Source organism: Eptesicus fuscus, chromosome 1 (assembly GCF_027574615.1).
Source record: "Eptesicus fuscus isolate TK198812 chromosome 1, DD_ASM_mEF_20220401, whole genome shotgun sequence".
Lineage (NCBI taxonomy): Eukaryota > Metazoa > Chordata > Mammalia > Chiroptera > Vespertilionidae > Eptesicus > Eptesicus fuscus.
Window position 1 is genome coordinate 49217096 of NC_072473.1, and position 20418 is coordinate 49237513.

A 20418-nucleotide genomic window follows, 5' to 3' on the forward strand; every position below is an offset into this window, starting at 1 on the left:
AAAGGCATCCAAATTGGAAAGGAGGACGAAAAACTCTCATTATCCACCAATGACAAACTACTGTACAAGGAAAACTCTAAAGACTGCACAAGAAAACTACTAGATTTAATAAATGAATTTGACAATGTATCAGGATACAAAATCAACACCCAAAAATCAATGTCATTTTTATACACCAAAAATAAATTCTCAGGAATAGAAACTAAACAAGCAATCCCATTTACCATTGCAACAAAAAAATTAAAATACTTAGGAATAAACTTAACCAAGGATGCAAAATACCTATACTTGGAAAACTACAGGATGTTGAAAAAAAGAGATAGAAGAATATATAAACAAGTGGAAAACTATATCATGTTCATGGATTTGTAGAATCAATATCATTAAAATGTTCATACTACCCAAGGCAAACTACAGATTCAGTGCAATCCTATTAAAATATCAAGAGGATATTTCACAGATCTAGAAATCCAAAAATTCATTTGGAATAAAAAAAGGCCCTGAATAGCTGTAGCAACCTGGAAAAAGTAGAACAAATTTGGAGAAAACACAATACCAGATTTCAAGTTATACTACAAAGCCACTGTAATCAAAATAGCCTGGTAGTGGAATAAGAACAGACATATATATCGATAAAACAGAACAGAGGCCCCAGAAATTGACCCAAGCCATTATACTCAATTAATATTTGGCAAAGGAGGCAAGAGCATACAATGGAGTCAAGACAGTCTCTTCAAAAAATGGTGTCAGGCTCTAGCCAGTTTGGCTCAGTAGATAGAGTGTCATCCTGCAAACTGAAAGGTCCCAGGTTCAATTTCAGTCAAGGGCCTGACATAAGGTTGTGGGCTCGATCCCCAGTGCAGGAGGCAGCTGATCCATGATTCTCTCTCAAAATGGATGTTTCTCTCTCTCTCTCCCTCTTCCTTCCTCTCTGAAATCAATAAAAATATATCTTAAAAAATAAATAAATAAATAAATAAATAAATAAATAAATAAATAAATACACTCTCATCTTTTGAGCCCTGCTCTGCTAAGCATTGTGCCATACTTTTGGGAAAAAAAAAATGGTGTCGGGAAAATTGGACAGATACATGCAAAAAAATGAAACTAGACCACTAACTTACACCATATACAAGAATAAACTCAAAATGGATAAAAGACTTAAATGTAAGTCAGGCAACCATAAAAATCCTAGAAGAAACCATAGGCAGCAAAGTCTCATATATGTCTCATAGCAATATGTTTACCAATATATCTCTTAAAGAAGGAAAACTAAGGAGAAAATAAGCAAATGGGACTACATCAAAATGAAAACCTTCTGCACAACAAAAGAAACAATCAATAAAATGAAAAGGGAGTCCACTGTATGGAAGAACCTATTTGACAATTTAAAAATGGCAAAGGGGGGAGAGAACCAAGTTGGTGGCATAGTTAACACCTGTGCTTGCTGCCTCTCACAACCACATCAAAACTACAACTAAAAGACAAAACTACTATCATCCAGAACCGTGGGAAAGCTGGCTCAGTGGAAGTTCTATAACTAGAAGGAAAGAAAAAAGCACATTGAGACTGGTAGGAGGTGCACAGACACACATAAAACAGGCTGGCAACCGGGTGCGCTGTTGTTGTTTTTCAATCGGGAGTGAGATAAAAGTTCCCAATTGCTCTGAACTTCATTTCCAGGCGAGACTCTGAGGACCCAGACTCACACAGGAAGAAACTGGACTGTCTGGCATTGGGCCGGAATGCAAGGGCAACTTTCTCTCAGAGGTGCTCTCAGCAATCATTGTTCCTGCCCGGGGGCGCTGGACACAGAGATGCGTGGACCTCTCCTATGCAGAGTTGACTGGCAGCCATTGCTGTTTGCTCTACCCTGGTGATTCCTGGAGACCCCACCCCACGCAATTTACAACCCCACCCAAGCTGTGCATAGCGGCTTTTGCATATGAATGGCCTGTCCTTTCTCAGCCTAAAACCTGTCAAACTGCAGCAGGGTCAGAGAGCCCCAAAGCTTCCAAAAGAAGGCCCAAGGCCTGGCAGCAACAGCCTGCCTTGCTTCACAGCTGGGCCTCATCTGGGCACTTCCAAACCCAATACAAAAAAGAGGAATCTGCAGATCTCTATGTAGCTCCTGCTGGGTGGCCTAAGGCAGTGGCTAACTTTGCACCTCTTTGGAGATCCAAGAGCCAGTGTACCCAGTGGTCACTGTGAGAGCATACCAGATTACAACTCTTCACATCCATAAGCGACACACTCAAGGGGCAGACTCAGTGAGCACCAACACCCCACTGAAAACAAGTCCTGCCCCATAAGGGTATCTCCTGCACAGCAGTCCTTCCATTGTAGACACAGCTGGTGCTCACAGCCAATTGGCCTAGAGGTCAATTCCTCCCAGTGATAACAACAGACATCAAGGCTTAATTACAACAAGACTGTGCACACAGCCCAGAAAGGGGTGCACCAAGAGTGTTCACCTCAGGTGATTGGCGAGGCTGAGCCACTGGGCCCTATAGGACACCTACTATACAAGGCCACTCTATCAACACAGAAAATCAGCCAAAGTGTGGAGACAAAGAAACAATTCATGAATGAAAGAAATGGAGGAAAGCAAACTACTGGATATAGAGTTCAAAACTGCAGTTAAAAGGTTAATCAAGAATCTTCTAGAAACCTCCGAGGAACTTAGTGAGACCTCGGAGGAACTTAGCGAGACCTTCAAGGATCTGTGAAAATGCCAAAAAAAAAAAAATGGAAAAGGATCAGTCAGAAATTAAGCATACACTGACTGAAATAAAGAATAATATACAGAGATTCAACAGTAAACTAGAGGATCCCAAGAATCAAATCAAAGATTTGAAATATGAGGAAGCAAAAAACACCCAACCAGAAGAGCAAAAAGAAAAAATAATCCAAAAATATGAAGATAGTGTAAGGAGCCTCTGGGACAACTTCAAGCATACCAACATCCGAATTATGGGAGTGCCAGAAGAAGAGAGAGAGCAAGATATTGAAAACCTATTTGAAGAAATAATGACAGAAACCTTCCCCCACCTGGTGAAAGAAATAGACTTACAAGTCCAGGAAGCGCAGAGAACCCCAAACAAGAGAAATCCAAAGAGGACCACACCAAGACATATCATAATTAAAATGCCAAGGGCAAAAGACAAAGAGAGAGTATTAAAAGCAGTAAGAGAAAAACAGTTAGTTACCTACAAGGGACTACACATATGACTGTCAGCTGATTTCTCAACAGAAACTATGCGGGCCAGAAGGGAGTGGCACGAAATATTCAAAGTGATGAATAGCAAGAACCTACAACCAAGATTACTCTACCCAGCAAAGCTGTCATTTAGAATTGAAGGTCAGATAAAGAGCTTCACAGACAAGAAAAAGCTAAAGGAGTTCATCACCACCAAACCAGGATTATATGAAATGCTGAAGGGTATTCTTTAAAGAGAAGAAGAAGAAAAAGGTAAAGACAAAAAATTATGAATACTAAGTGAGAACAAATACATATCTATCAACAAATGAATCTAAAAATCAAATGAATAAAAAATCTGATGAACAGAATAAACTGGTGAATGTAATAGAATCAGGGGCATGGAAAGGGAGCAGACTGACATTTCTTGGGGAGAAGGAAGTGTGCTGGTGCAGGAACAGATTGGACAAAAATCTTACACCTATGGATGAGGACAGTGGGAGAGGGGAGAGGGCATGGAGTGGGGTGGGAACCGGGTGGAGGGGAGCTATGGGGGGGGGGGGGAAGGAACATCTGTAATAATCTGAACAATAAAGTACCTAAATACACACCTCTCCAAAGAAGACATACAGATGGCCAAGAGACATATGAAAAAGTGCTCAAAGTCACTTATCATCAGAAAGATGCAAATGAAAACGACAATGAGGTATCATCTCATACCTGTCAGAATGGCTACCATAAACAAATCAACAAATGACAAGTGCTGGTGGGAATGCAGACTGGTGCAGCCATTATAGAAAACAGTATGCAGTTGCCTCAAAAATTTAAGCATAGAATTGCCATTTGACCCAGTGATCCTACTTCTAGGAATATATTCTAAGAAACCCAAAATACCATTCACAAAGAATGTATGCATCCCTATGTTCATAGCAGCACAATTTATAATAGCTAAGATCTGGAAACAGCCCAAGTGCCCATCAGTAGATGAGTGGATAAAAATGCTATGGTACATTTATACCATGGAATACTATGCAGCCGTAAAAAAGAAGAATATCTTATCCTTTGAGAGAGCATGGAGGGACCTGGAAAGTATTATGCTAAGTGAAATAAGTCAGTCAGAGAAAGACAAGTATAACATGATCTCACTCATATGTGGAATCTAAGTAACAAAATGAAGTGATGAATGGAGTGGATTCAGCGACATGGAAGCAAGGAACAGTGTGTGGAATCTCTGGGGGAAGCAGGGGAGGTTGGGTGGGTGGGTGTGAGGCGATCAATCAAGTACCTTGTATGCATATATGCAAGGTCCATGGACTCAGATGAGGCCATGCATATATGAGGTGTTGAGGAACTGGGGCAGGGGGCGGGCTGGAGGGGGTCAATGGGGGAAAAAAGGGGAACATGTGTAATACTTTCAACTACTATCGCAGGCTCTTTTTTTCAGTAACTGAGCCTATCAAACTGTTTACCATCCAGTGTTCTTTGCCCATTTTTTTATTGGATTGTTTATCCTCCTTTTGTTAAGTTGTATGAGTTCCCTACAAATTTTGGAGATTATCCCTTATCAGAAATAACACTGACAAATATGTTCTCCCATGCAGTGGGCTTTCTTGCTGTTTTGTTGATGGTTTCTGTTGCTGTGCAGAAGCTTTTTATTTTGATGTAGTCCCATGTGTTTATTTTCTCCTTAATTTTTGTTGTCCTAGGAGCTGTATCAGTAAAGATATTGCTACAACATATGTCTGCTATTTTTCTGTCCATGGATTCTTCTAAGATTTTTATGGTTTCCTGTCTTAAGTTTTTTATACACCAAACTGTTATTTTATATAAACAGTTTCCTGTTTTAAGTCCTTTATCCATTTTTAGTTTATGTTTGTGTATGGTGTGAGTTGGTGGTCTAGTTTCATTTTTTTGCATGTATCTGTCCAATTTTCCCAACACCATTTATTGAGGAGACTGTCTTGACTCCATTGTATGCTCTTGCCTCCTTTGTCAAATATTAATTGAGCATAATGGCTTGGATTGTTTTCTGTTCTGTTCCATTGGTGAAACCTAGAAAATTTTACTAACCAATGTCACCCCAATAAACTTAATTTAAATAAATGAATAATAGGGGAAACTATATGCGGGGTAGTAGGGATGTATGGGAACTCTGTGTACTTACCATTAAAGTTTTAAACTTAAAACTGCTCTAAAAATAAAGTCTCTTAATATTAAAAATGTAACTAAAGATCCCCAGCTTTTTTCTGTTTGAAAAAGTACAAAGGCTGCATCCTTGCTCATTAGGAAAGTCACCAGGGATGTGTACATGCAGCATCAAACTGCTAGAACACTTCAGAAAATTCCATTGCAACCATCTCCAAAATAATAAAGTTTGGACAGTGTCCAGAGTTGCAAACCTACAGGTTTGCTAATTCTGTAGGACAATTCACAGGACTCAGCATATAGTAATATACATGGCTAAGATTTATTTTAGTGAAAGCATACAAACAAAATCATCAAAGGAAAAAATACATGGGGTAAAGTTCAGAGTAAACTAGGTGCAAATTTCCAAGTGTTCTCTCTTAGTGTAGTCATACAGGTCAAACTCCAGCAAGAGATTATGACAACACATGTGCAATGTTGTCTACCAAGGTAGCTCACTAAAGACTGAGTGTCCTGTCCAGCCGGTATGGTTCAGTGTTTGAGCATTGACCTATGAACTTGGAGGTCATGGTTCGATTCCCAGTCAAGGCACATGCCTGGATTGCAGGCTAGATCCCCAGTAGGGGGCGTGCAGGAAGCAGCCAATCAATGATTCTCTCTCATCTTTGATGTTTCTCTCTCTTTCCCTCTCCCTTCCTCTCTGAAATCAATAAAAAAATATATTTTTTTTAAAAAGACTGAGTGTCCTAGGTTTTTCTTGGGGGATATACACAGGTACCCTCTGCCAACATGTACCAAATCAGAGACTCCCAGAAGAAAATAAGGTGTTCAACATAAACCACATCATTGGTACAGGCAGTCTAGGCACACTGAGTCACTCACATTTAGGGAAACTTTTATATCAGTGTAGGAAACTGTTTACCATCCAAGTTCCCAGATACCGGCCAAGAGCAAATCTTATAAGCAGACCTTTTGAAGCATAGTAGTAGTCTCAGGTCTGTTATGTTAGCACTTTTCTGCATTGGAATTTTGGCACAGAATAGATGAAAACGGAATAAAATAAAAGTGTGTGAAAGAAAATGGCAGAAGACCCCAGACTAGTACTTCATTCCAGTTTATGACAAAGAAATAGTCCTTTACCTTCTCAATACTAACTCCATCCATCACTGAGGCTCTTGACTCATGTCAGAGCCAGAAGCAAGAGCACTGCACAGCTCTGCTCGTCTGACTGGCTCTGAGTGGCTGGGAGTCCATATATTCTTCTCAATCCTCCCATTAGACTATGCCAGGGCAGGTCCTTCTCAAATCCTGCCCACTGTACTAACTGTTGGGAATTTAGTCCAAGTTCCTCCTTTATTCTCTGCTCACTAGACACAGGTATTCTCAGCAGTGGGGCAGACAGAAAAGCCATGAGAAGTTGTGGGTGTATAAGAATGAGTCTTTATTGAAGAAGCCAGTGGCTACATAGCCATCAGACAAGAACAGTCCTCACGGTGAAGTCCATATAGGCAGGCAGCCACACACCGGCTGGTAAATAGATATTTTTCCCATAAAGCAGCATCAGTCTCTGTACCCACAGCTATTATCTGAGCAGCCACACACTGCCTCCTAGGCTCACCGCCTCATGTCATAGCAGTATCTGAGCTCTCCAGCTCAGTTGTTTCTTCTGTCTCTCCTGCCCAGCTGCTCTCTCTAGCAGACTTCTTCACACTCTTCATCCTAGATGGTCTCTCTCAATACTCCAGCTGACTTCTTCTTCACACTCCAGCCAACTAGTTGATCAGTAACCTACTTTTACCCTATTTAGACAAAGAAGGCTTCATGCTATCAGTGACATCAATCATATTGGCTCTGAAGGGCAGTGTACCATGTGTCTTTGGACACACTCATGGTATCTTGGCCTGATTAGAATTCTCAGGCTCAGAGTCCTTGGATGTTCCAATTAGGCTCATGCCCAGAGTGGATCTTTGGCCATTCTGGTGTATTGATAACAAGGCCTCTGTGCTTCCACAAGCCTTGACTATCTGGGAACCTGGCATGGTTCCCACAACTCATCAGCTTGAAACGCCTCACATGATGTGATGTATACTCACTAAATCAGGTGTCTGGGTTGACCTTCAACTTTGCTACAATGTGTGTGACCTTGGAGAGGATGATTTCTAAGAACTTTCACAGCTCATATCTATTACCTTATTCAATTGGGTATCTGTAAATATCTCCATATGTTACTGGACCTTTTATTCCATAGGCCCATTTTTCCACTTGAAAAAGTCTTAATCAATTAAGTCCTTCTTTCCCTTCCCCAGTTCTACTCTTCTGACTCAGACCCTCTACCCTACCTCATTGCAATGTTTTCCAAATTGGTCTTCCTGTTTCTAGTCTCTCCCTGATCTAATTCACTGTATAGCCCCAGCCAGGTTAAGATTCCTAAAACAAAATTCCACTCATATTGCTTCCACAACCAAAGGCCTTCAATGATCCTTCCAGGGCCAATACATACTCCTGAGCCTATTACTCCACAATCTGGCCTCAACTTGCCTGATCTTAGCGTGTCTTTCATCGCCTTCCAGTAGTAATGCAAATTCTGGTCAAAATGATTCCCATCCTTTGTGCCATTGCCCTCCACTAGAAGGGTCCATTTCTCCATTTCTATCCATCAAACATTCTACCTATTATTGAATGACCACCTTAAATTGGAAAGCAACATTCTTCCACAAAGGCCATTCTCCACATTCAAAGTTTTTATTCTCTAAACTAGAGCCCCAGTGCACGAAATTCGTGCACGGGGTGGGGGGTTGTCCCTCAGCACAGCCTGCACCCTCTGCAATCTGGGACCCCTTGAAGGATGTCCTACTGCCGGTTTACAGGGGTCAGGCCTAAACCGGCAGTCAGACATCCCTCTCACAATCTGGGACTGCTGGCTCCTAACTGCTCACCTGCCTGCCTGCCTACCTGATTGCCCCTAACCACTCTGACTGCTGGCCTGCTCGCCCCCAAAGGCCCCCCCCGCCAGCCTGATCACCCCCAACTGTCCCCTGTGCCAGTGTGCTTGCCCCCAACTGCCCCCCCCTGCTGGCCAGCTCATCCCCACCGTCCCTCCCCACTGGCCTGCTCGCCCCCAACTGCCCCCTGCTGGCCTGCTCACTCCAAACTGCCCCCCCGCTGTCCTGATCACCTCCAACTGACCCCCACTGATGGCCTGTTCTCCCCCAACTGGCCCCCTTGCTGGTCTGCTTACCCCCAACGGCCCTGCCCCCCACCAGCCTGATCACCCACAACTGCCATCCCATCCTGGCCTGATCACCCACAACTGCCCTCCCCTCTTGCCTCTAACCACCTCTACCTCGGCCCCGCCACCATGGCTTTGTCCACAAGAAGGTCCGTAAGGTCTGGAAGGTCTCCCAGTCTAATTAGCATATTACCCTTTTATTAGTATAGATAGAGGCCTGGTGCATGGGTGGGGGCCAGCTGGTTTGCCCTGAAGGGTGTCCCAGATCAGGGTGGGGATTCCCTTGGGGCGTGGGACGACCTGGTGAGGGGCCTGTGATGGTTTGCAGGCTGGCCATGCCCCCATGTGGTGAGGGTCCCCGCTGGGGGGGCGTGGCCAGCCTGGGTGAGGGGCTGAGGGCTGTTTGCAAGCTGGCCACACCCCCTTCAGGGTGGGGGTCCCCGCTGGGGTGCCTGGCCAGCCTGGGTGAGGGGCTGATGGCTGTTTGCAGGCTGGCCAAGCCCCCAAGCGGGGACCCTCTCCCCGAGGGGGTGTGGCCAGCCTGGGTGAGGAGCTGAGGGATGTTTGCAGGCTGGCCAAGCCCCCCAGCGGGGACTCTTATTCCATGGGGGCGTGGCCAGCCTGGGTGAGGGGCTAAGGGTCGTTTTTAGGCTGGCCACACCCCCTTCAGGGTGGGGGTCCCCACTGGGGTGCCTGGCCAGCCTGGGTGAGGGGCTGATGGCTGTTTGCAGGCTGGCCAAGCCCCCAAGCGGGGACCCTCTCCCCGAGGGGGTGTGGCCAGCCTGGGTGAGGAGCTGAGGGATGTTTTCAGGCTGGCCATGCCCCCTGGTGATCCAGGCTCCCAGCCCCTCCTTTTTCTCTCTTTTTTTTTTTCAGCACCTCCTTGAGCGGAGGCCAGGGCCGGCTGGAAGCAGGTGTCTGGGATTTATTTATCTTCTATAATTGAAACTTTGTAGCCTTGAGTGGAGGCCAGGGCCGGCCAGGGCGGGCAGGAAGCTTGGCTTTCTCCATCACTGGAGGCAACCCAAGCCTCCTGCTTGTTCCAGCTCCGTTGCCACTGCCATCTTTGTTAGGTTAATTTGCATACTTGCTCCTGATTGGCTGGTGGGCATGGCAGAGTGATGGTCAATTTGCATATTTCTCTTTTATTAGTGTAGATACTTTCCCACCCCTACAAGGATACCATATATACATACATATTATAGTATGTAAATAATTCTACTTGTATAAAAGTCATGTGTATTCTTATCCAAGTGGTATCCTGAAGAAGGGCATTATTTTCTTTGTAGTCCTGCTGCACCCAGCATGGAACTTGACATGCTGTAGGCACTCACCAAATAGTGACTTCTTTGAAATCAAAGCAAGTCCCATATAAGCTGTAGTCCCAGTGCAGAGCCAAAAATAACTAATGTTGGAATACCTCAGAGAGAAAAAGTACATCTGTTCCTGATCTACCAAATACAACACTACTTTAACTCTATCCTTGTGTGTAATATGGAATCAGAAACTTAAAACTGAAAGGAATTGTGGAGATCGGTGAGTACCACTCCTCCTTTGACAGATAGGGGAACTCAGACCAAGAAAGAAATACGTTTTTCAAAATCATACAGTGAGTCAGTGGAGGAGCTGGCTTGAGAACTCAGGACAGCTGGGTCCCAGGCCATGATTTTAACTGCAAGAAATACTATCATACATGATTCTCGGCTGAGGCAGGGTACGAGGAAAGCATTGCAATAGGAAGCTACCACAAGGTATAGCTGGCAATGGAAGGGGGGACACGTTTTTTAACATACCTCTTGTAACTGAGATTCTTTCTTTTTGGAAGACAGATGTAAGTGTCGATCCAACAAAGAATAAAACCTCTCACCATCCTTTTCAAATTTCTTTTTCCGCTCCTAGACATGGAAGAGAAGGCACAGATTAAGATGTCTATAGTTTTAGTTTCGTTTGCTCAGAACTGAGAACGCAGAGCACAGTGCCAGGTTTTATGTGGCCAATCTCTCTTCCCTGGAAAGAAAAAAAAAATAGCTAGAGAGTATTTGTTTTTGCATTGGTCATGGTAGTTTTGACTTCCACAAATATAGCCCTCAATGGCTCCACCTAGACAAAGAGCAGTTCCTTCCAGAAGAGCTGAAGGCTCTGGGAGCTGCTGCTCAGAGAATGACATTTAAAAATGGGCCTGAATGCTGGGTACTTTTATTCTCCCCAATTTTTTTCAGTCATTAACTACCCATTCAATTTTTTTAAAAGGAGGAAGAAGGAACACAGTAGTGAACTAAATATATGCCTTTAAAAGATTAATCTACAATGTATTCAGACAACCTAATAATAAGTAAAACATTCCCAAGGCAATAGGAATCTGGGACTGCCTCTATGAATGATGAGTTCTTTGGTATTGTTTAAGCATTTCACTGCTACATATTAAAAGATGATGTTATAGATGATTAAAATATCCTGAAAGGTTTAGCTGGAAATCAAGAGTTGGAAACCTTTATGGGGGATGGAGGACTCAACTGTCACTCTCCTCAAGTATGAAATTCAACTTAGCTCTCAGCCTCTCAGCAAAACAGCCTCCAAAGGAACACTAGCCATGCTTATTTGTCATAGACTAAAGCTGACACTCTGAAATCCTGTCAGCAATGTGCTGGAAAATCCAAGTAAAAGGCTTGTGCTGTCTCACAGAAAATCCAAATTCATTGAGCACCTACAGTGTGCCAGGTACTGGAAGAGGCACAGTAGAGGACACACAGATAAAAAGGAAAAAAAATACCTCAACCCATGGTTTATTTCTAGAGGCCATCTGTTGCTAGGCAGTAAGCCAGGACAGAACTGAGTGACCTGACTTGTAAGGAATGTGCTTTTTTTTTTTTTTTTTTTTTAGTTTTTGCAAATCCTGTCCTAACTCATTAGAGTTAATTTTATTTTATTTTATTTATTTATTTATTTAAATTTCTTTATTGATTAAGGTATCACATATTTGTCCACATGCCCCCATTCCCATCCCACACCCCTCCCCACATATGTCCCCACCCCCTGTTGTCCCCAACCGCTGGTTAGGTGCATATGCTTGCACCCAAGTCCTTTGGTTGATCTCTCCCCTTTACCCCCACCCTCCTCTACCCTCCCTCTGAGGCCCCACAGTCTGATCCGTGCCTCCTTGTTTCTGGGGAATGTGCTTTTAACAGAGGGAAAGAAGTAGAGAGGAAGCTAACTTTAAGTGAAGCCTACATCAGTCCAGGCAGTGTGCTAGGTACTTAAATTCCATGGTCTCACTTAGTGATCACACTGCCAAAAAGTAGATATTGTAAAGGAAATTAAGGTTCAAAAAAGGTGAACTAACTTGCCCAAAGTCACATAACATGCAGGTCTATCTGATTAATTCAACATAGTCAAATAGAACACAAATGATTATTGGAGAAATTACACTTAGGCAGCTTATAAGTAATCAGGGAGCCTTGTGAGTAAACCTCAAGTAGGTCTATAGCCGTAACCCCAACTCAGATACCAAAACACAGGACAGAGATTTTCACACAAAAGATAGGGCAAACTGTCTTTCCAGCTGCTGAATCTACTTAAAGTAGCAATTGTTTGAAGAAAACATAGCAGCCAGAAAAATGGCAAAGACTTTTGTGGGTGACTTTCTACTCCACTTCCATTTTTTAAATAAAAACTATGAGATATTTAACAACAACAACAAAAAACTTATGAGATATAATTCACCTATAAAATTCAACCCTTTTTTAAGGGGACAATTCAGGGTGTTTTAGAATATTTAGAAAGTTGTGCCACCATCACTGCTATCTAATTTCAGAATATTTCCATCACCTAAAAAAGAAAGCCCATACCTATTAGCAGCCATTCCCCCACTCTCCCACTCCCTGTCTCAAGAAACCACAACTGACTTTCTGTCTCTATGGATTTATCTATTATAGAGATTTCAGATAACTGGAATCATACAATATGTAAATATTGTCTTACACTTAGCCCATTTATCAGTACTTCATTCCTTTTTATGGCTAAGTAATATTTGATTGTATAGATACACCACATTTTCTTTTATTTAAAAAATATTTTTATTGACTTTATAGAGAGAGAGGGAGAGGAAGAAAGAGAGAAACATGGATGTGAGAGCGAAACTTAAATCGGCTGCCTCCTGTACACCCACTACCAGGGATGGAGCCTGTAACCTGGGCACATGCCCTAACCGAGCACGGAAGGATGCCCAACCAACTGAGCCGCACTGGCCAAGGTATACACCACATTTTCTTTACTATCGATTAAGCATATATGTATACATTTATGGACTCAGTTCTATTGTATTGATCTATATGTATATTTTTATGTCAGCACCGCACAGTCTTCATTTCTATAGTTTTGTAGTAAGCTTTAAAATTAAAAATTGTGAGTCTTTTTCAAGATTTATTTTTCTATTCTGGTGCTTTCTTCATGGATTTTAGGGTCACCTTATCAATTTGAACAAAATAATCAATGGATTTTGCTAGATATTCCACTGAACCTATAAATCAATTTGTGAGTATCACCATCTTTACTATATGAAGTCTTCCAATTCATGAATATGGGATGTCTTCTTACTTATCTATTTATTTAGGTTTTCCTTAATTTCTTCCAATAAAATTCAGTGTCAAATCTTGTACTTCTTTTGTTAGATTTACGCCTAAGTAATATTTTTATACTACTGTAAATAAGATTATTTTCTTAATTTAATTTTCAAATTGTTCATTAAATGTGTATAGAAATAGTTTCAGGTATGCAACACAGTGGTTAGACCATCAAATACTTTACAAAGTGTTGCGCCCAATATTTACAGTACCCACCTGGCATCAAAACTGTAACTAAGTAAAATTTATGGAAAAAAGTATATAGAAACGTATTTTATTTTTGTATAATGATCTTGTATCCTGAAACATTGTATCCTAACTCCTTTATCAGTTCTAATAGTATGTGAGTATATGGGGTGTGTGTGTGTGTGTGTGTGTGTGTGTGTGTGTGTGTGTGTGTACTCTTTAAGATTTTCTATATACAAAATCAAGTCATATGCAAATAAACATAGTTTTACTTCTGCCTTTCCAATGTTGGCTAATTACTTATGATAGAACCTCCAGCATAATGTTGAATGGAAGAGAAAAGAGTACATATCCTTGTATTATTTTTTAACTTAGAAAGATTTTAGTTTTTCACTATTAAATATATTAGCTGTTGGATTTTTTTTTTTTTTGTATCAGCCATTTATCAGGTGGGGAAACATCCCTTCTATTACTAGTTTGTATAATATTTTTATAATGAAAAGGTGTTTTTCAAATGTTTTCTTCTGTCTGACATGTTTAGGCACTCCAGTCCTTTAATCTATTAAATGGTGTAATTCATTGATTGACTTTTTATTTTTAATTTTTAAAATATATTTTTATTGATTTCAGAGAGGAAGGGAGAGGGAGAGATAGAAACATCAATAATGAGAATCATTTATCGGCTGCCTCCTGTACACCCCTACTGGGGATTGAGCCCACAACCCGGGCATGTGCCCTGACCAGATATTGAACAGTGACCTCCTGGTTCATAGGTTGATGCTCAACCACTGAGCTATACCGACTGGGCTGATTGAATTATTTAGACATTAAACCAACAATGCATTCTGGATATAAGCCTCACTTGGTTGTGTTGTTGAATTTGGTTTGCTAGTGTTTTTTTTCTGAGGATTTTTACATCTATATTCTTGAACAATATTGGTCTGTAGTTTTTGTTTCTTGTAATTTTTGGTTTTGCTATCAGGGTAATACTTGCCTCATAGAATGAGTAGGGAAGTATTTCCTCTATTATTTTTGGAAGAGTATGTGAAGAATAATTTATTTAAATGTTTGGTAGAATTCACCACTGGGGTCAGCTGGTCCTGGGCTTGTCTTTTCAGGAAGGTTTCTGACTGCTAAATTAATGGCTTTATTTGTTATTAGTCTATTTGAATTTTCTAGTTCTTCTGAAGTCCACTTGCATTTAATTCCACTAAAGTCAACCACCAGTGGCATCAGTCTACTACTTCTTAGCCATTCCAACATGGGTTGAAAAGAAGAACTTCTTTTTCAGGATCAATTGGAGCACAAGTGACAAATGTACCAGAAGCTCTAATCAAGAGTCACTTTCCGGTTTAAGGAAAGATGGCGGCGGAGGTGAAAGGCTGATCTGTTGCCTCGCATGGCAGTTTCGGAAATACAACTGAAACATGGACTGGTGAGGGTGGCGACTGCTGCTCACGTCTCCCCAGACCAGGCGGCTGCTCCTCTCAGTCAGCACCGCAGCCGGGGCCATGGGCTCCTGGGCGCCGCGGACTCGGCGCAGCGGCTCTCGGTGAAGGAAGAGACCATCTTTCTGCAGGAGGGGCTCATCCGCGCCACCGACCTGGCCGAGCTGCGCAGTGAGATCCTCGGGGCCCCGGAGGCCGCCAACACCGATTTGGAGGATTCTTAGGAGTTCTCATCTTACATTCAAGTCCTCTAGCCATTTTGACAGAGGAGAATCAAGAAGGCGGCAAAGTTAAACAAATGAACTGCGAACTGCGCCGTGCACAGCAATTTCAGGGGCACGACTGGAGGACAGAGCATCTGCACCCCAGAACTACAGGAGAGATGGCTGAATGGTAGATTTACAGCTAACAGGGAAGAGGAAACCAGCGAAATCGGAGGGGACGAGGTGCAGAGGCGCGTGGGTCGGGCTGGTGGCGGGGGAAAGGGGCTTTTGTTCCAAACCTAGGGGAGATTAGCTCTCTATCACCCTGAAATCCAGCTTCTGGGGACCCGCGGGAGACCCAGATACCTGCGGGGAGAGGCGGGACTCTTGCGGAGGTGCGCCCAGCAATCAGTGTTTGCTGCGCTGGAGCGCGGAACGAGGGGATTTAGAAACGTGGAAGGCAGAAGGAGCAGACTCACAGCCATTGCGGCTCGCCGCACCACGGCCTGTTGGCGCCCTGAGACCCCGCCCCGCCCTGGGACCCGCCCCGCACGTTTTGAAGACCCGCCCCGCAAGTCTTGCAGGTGTACCTGCGCTCCAAGCAACGGCTTATGCATGTGGGTGGCCTGCCCTCTGGCAGCAGACCAGATGAGCTGCTGTTCTAGTCGGACTGCTCCAGGGCCACTCAGACAGGAGGAGGAAACTACAGTTTTTTCTGTAATCCCTGCTGAGTGCCTAAGGCAGTAGCTGATCTACACCCCATTGGAGACCCAGAAACGAGGGCATCTAGTGGTCTGTGGGAGATGACACCAGATTTCAACCACGCGCATAAGGGACACATTCAGTGAGCACCAAAGACTTGCTGCACCAAGACCCGGCCCATAAACGTGTCTCCTGCACAGCAACTCTTCCTTTATAGACAAAGAGAGCCCTCCCAGTGACACCAACAACAATCAAGACTTAATTATACAAAGGAGGACCAAGATGGAGGCATAGGGCGGAAGCCTGATTGTTGCCTACCACAACAACTTTGAGACTACAACAGGAGAGCAGAGCAGACACCATCCAAGACCACCATAGGGCTGGCTGAGTGGATGCTCTACAACTAGAATAAAAGAGGGGTATGCGGGATGATGCTGATGCAGGTGACCCAAAGACCACACTTTAAGAACTACGGCTCAGGCGACACAATGGCGGCCTGGAACGTGCTCGGCGCAGTTCCCCCGGTGGTCTCCGGTTGAGGGGACGGCTCCACTGGCTGCCGAGCACGGACAGACGAGCCCCTATGAGACATGGGATGGGAGACTCCGCGCTTGCTGACCTCCGAGTCCTTCAAGAATCTCAATGCCCCGGAAGCGGCCAGGTGCGCATGCTCAGCGACCGGCCACCGCTGCGGACCCAAGGGCCGACGCAGCGACGCCGGACCGGCCCGCCGCCATGCACCGGGCGCACCGGAGCTTCACCGAGCAGCCGCCCGACGAGTTCTGCTGCAGCCGTCCTGGAGCTCTGGCAGGATGGCCAGGGGAATTGCTGAGGGGGGGTTGACTGGCAGGAATTGGGATCGGGAGGACGGGGCCCCGCTGGGACCCAGGTGCGGGCGGGGTTGTGCACCTCTGGGCTCGGGTGTGGTCACACACCTCTGGGTATAGGTGAGGCCTCACGTCCCTGGGTCTGGGTGAGGCCACGTGCCCCTGGGTCCAGGTGAGGCCGGATTCCGGGTCCGGGTGAGGCCATGTGCCCCTGGACCCGGATGACGCTGGGTCCCGTGCCCGGGTGAGGCCAAGCGCCCCTGGGTCTGGGAGAGGCCAAGCGCCCCTGGGTCCGGGTGAGACCATGTGTCCCTGGATCCGGGTGAGGCCTCGTGCACCTAGGTCCAGGTGAGGCCACGTGCCCCTGGGTCTGGGAGAGGCCACGCACCCCTGGGTCCGGGTGAGACCATGTGTCCCTGGATCCGGGTGAGGACTTGTGCACCTAGGCCCGGGTGAGGCCACGTGCCCCTGGGTCTGGGAGAGGCCAAGTATCCCTGGGTCCGGGTGAGACCATGTGTCACAGGATCCGGGTGAGGCCTCGTGCACCTATGCCCGGGTGAGGCCACGTGCCCCTGGGTTTGGGAGAGGCCAAGCGCCCCTGGGTCCGGGTGAGACCATGTGTCCCTGGATCCGGGTGAGGCCTTGTGCACCTAGGCCCGGGTGAGGCCACGTGCCCCTGGGCTGGGAGAGGCCAAGCGCCCCTGGGTCCGGGTGAGACCATGTGTCCCTGGATCCGGGTGAGGCCTCGTGCACCTAGGTCCAGGTGAGGCCATGTGCCCCTGGGTCTGGGAGAGGCCACGCACCCCTGGGTCCGGGCGAGACCATGTGTCCCTGGATCCGGGTGAGGCCTTGTGCACCTAGGTCCGGGTGAGGCCACACGCCCCTGGGTCTGGGAGAGGCCACACGCCCCTGGGTCTGGGTGAGGCCATGTGTCCCTGGATCCGGGTGAGGCCTAGCGCACCTAGGCCCGGGTGAGGCCAAGTGCCCCTGGGTCTGGGAGAGGCCAAGCGCCCCCGGGTCCAGGTGAGGCCACATGTCCCTGGATCTGGGTGAGGCCTCGTGCACCTAGGTCCGGGTGAGGCCACGTGCCCCTGGGTCTGGGAGAAGCCACGCGCCCCCATGTCCGGGTGAGGCCATGTGACCCTGGATCCGGGTGAGGCCTCGCGCCCCTGGCCCGGGTGAGGCCACGTGCCCCTGGGTCTGGGAGAGGTCACGCGCCCCCTGGTCCGTGTGAGGCCATGTGCCCCTGGGTTCGGGTGAGGCCTTGCGCCCCTGGGTACGGGTGAAGCCGGATCCTGGGTCCGGGTGAGGCCGTGTGCCCCTGGATCCATCCGGGTTAGGCTGGGTCCCGGGCCCGGGTGAGGCCACGCGCCCCTTGGGTATGGGTGAGGCCACGTGCCCCTTAGTCCGGGTGAAGCCGTGCCCCTGGGTCCGGCCGAGACCAAACCAGAGGGAGTCGGACCTCCGTTACCACCATTTGTCCACCATCCAGAGCTGAGGGGTCAGTGCTGACATGTACACATAAGGAACTGCTGGACATTGAAATTGGGTCTCAAAAGAACTGTTGGTCCAGAAAGAAACTCGCTACAGACTGATTCATTTGCCTGTCAGCATAACTATTATTGCTCGTCTCACATTCAGTTCTCATAAGTATATATCTAGTGACATATGATCTCGCTCATCTAGGGGAAATGATGAACAACATAGACTGAGGAACAAGAACAGAACCAGAAGCAAGGAGGCATCGATCGGACTATCGGGCCTCAGAGGGAGGATAAGGGAGGGTGGGGGGAGGGGAAGAGTTCAACCAAAGGACTTGTGTGCATGCATATGAGCCTACCCAACGGTTAAGTTCAACAGGGGGTTGGGGCATGCGTGGGGAGGGGGGTGGGATGGGAATGGGGGGATGAGGACAAATATGTGACACCTTAATCAATAAAGAAATTTAAAAAGAAAAAAAAAAGTCACTTTCCATCCTCAGGTCAAAAGGCTGTTGTTGAACTGATAAGGGAAGGAACTCCTATTTGTTGAGAATGCCCATTTATGAAGCAATATGTGAGGATCTTTAAAAAATTCATATCAACTCTGAATGCTAGGTTTTATTTTTTAATTTTATTTTTTAATAGAGGCCCGGTGCACAAAATTCGTGCACAGGGGGTGGGGGAGTGTCCCTCAGCCCAGCCTGCACCCTGTCCAATCTGGGACATTCCTCTCACAATCCAGGACAGCTGGCTCCAAACTGCTCGCCTGCTTGCCAGCATGATCACCCCCTAACCACTTCCCTGCCAGCCTGATCAATGCCTAACTGCTCCCCAGCTGGCCAGATCGCCCCTAACTGCCCTCCCCTGCCAGCCTGGTCACCCCCAACTCCCTTCCCCAGCTGGCCCTGTCACCCCTAATTGTCCTCCCCTGCAGGCCTGGTCTCAGCAACTGCCCTCCCCTGCTGGTCTGGTCACCCCTAACTGTCCTCCCTACAGGCCTGGTCACCCCCAACTTCCCTCCCATGCAGGCCTGGTTGCCCCCAACTGCCCTCCCCTGCAGGCCTGGTCCCCCCACCAACTGCCCTCCCTGGAAGGCCTGGGTTCCCCACAACTGCCCTCCCCTGTAAGCCTGGGTCCCCCCCAACTGCCCTCCCCTGCAGGCCTGGTCCCCTCCCAAATGCCCTCCTTTACAGGCCTGGTCCCTCCCAACTGCCCTCTCTTGCTGGCCTGATCGCCCACAACTGCCCTCCCCTGCCAGCCATCTTGTGGCGGCCATCTTGTGTCCACATGGAGGCAGCCATCTTTGACCACATGGGGGTGGACATCTTGTTTGTTGGAGTGATGGTCAATTTGCATATTACTGTTTTATTAGATAGGATTGAATTTAATGGAGTGACATCGATTAATTAAATTATATGGGTTTCAGGTGTACAATTTTATAATACATCATTATATATTGTACTAGGGGCCCGGTCCATGAAGATTCGTGCATGGAGGGTGGGCCCCTCAGCCCGACCTGCACCCTCTCCAATCTGGAAGCCCTCAGGTGAGCCCTCTCCAATCCGGGCATTTCTGTCTGTCTTTGCAATCATATGAGCGAATTGTCTGAGACCCCAACCCAGTTTGGTTTGTTGCTCACAGAATAATAGAGGCTTTTTTTTTTTCTTTGCTTCATTGGTGGAGATTTCCTGGAAGTTTTAGGATATCTTCCCTTTAAATTTTCCTAGACACTCTGATTTTACTTATGTCTCTCACCTTTGCTTTCCCTCCATCCCCCACCACAACAGTAACTTGCTCCAAGCTCACTTTGCTCTAGTGTCTAGGAGATCCATCTGCCACCAGAACTATAATTCCCAGAATTCCTGGTGCTCCCCATGCTCTGGGCTTCCACTTCTGGTCCTGAGGCTGCCACCAGAACTACTATTCCCAGAATTCCTGGTGCTCCCCATGCTCTGGGTTTTCCCTTCCTGCTCTGTCTCCGTCCCAAGGCCTCCCACTCTGCCAAGTCCTCCAAGCCGCCAGCTCTCGCTCTCTGTTCTCCATCTGGAAGCTTAGGGAGCCAAGTTCCCAAAGCCGCTCCACACTCTACTGGTTCTCTCGCTCTGCTGCCTGTGTATGCAAATTAACCCTCCATCTTTGTTGGGTTAATTTGCATACTCACTCCTAATTGGCTGGTGAATGTAGTGGAGGCAATGTCAATTTACATGTTTCTCTTTTATTATATAGGAGGATTCTGTGCTTACCACTCCAAGCCAAGTCTCCTTCTATCACCATTTATCCCCCATTTACACCCTCTACCTCCCCCCAACCCTCTTTCCTTCTAGTAATCATCATAATATTGTCTTTGTCTATGAAATTTTTTTCATTGCTTAATCCCTT

At 46.2% G+C, this 20418-nt stretch overlaps 1 protein-coding gene across 1 annotated transcript in view; it reads right to left on the reverse strand.

Moving 5' to 3' along the window:
- Nucleotides 1-20418, reverse strand: part of OPHN1 (oligophrenin 1) — a 625127-nt gene that overhangs the window by 253456 nt on the left and 351253 nt on the right. The window contains exon 6 of the mRNA XM_054716147.1: nucleotides 10367-10468. Within this exon, the coding sequence (XP_054572122.1) occupies nucleotides 10367-10468 (102 nt within the window). The remainder of the gene's footprint in view (nucleotides 1-10366; nucleotides 10469-20418) is intronic.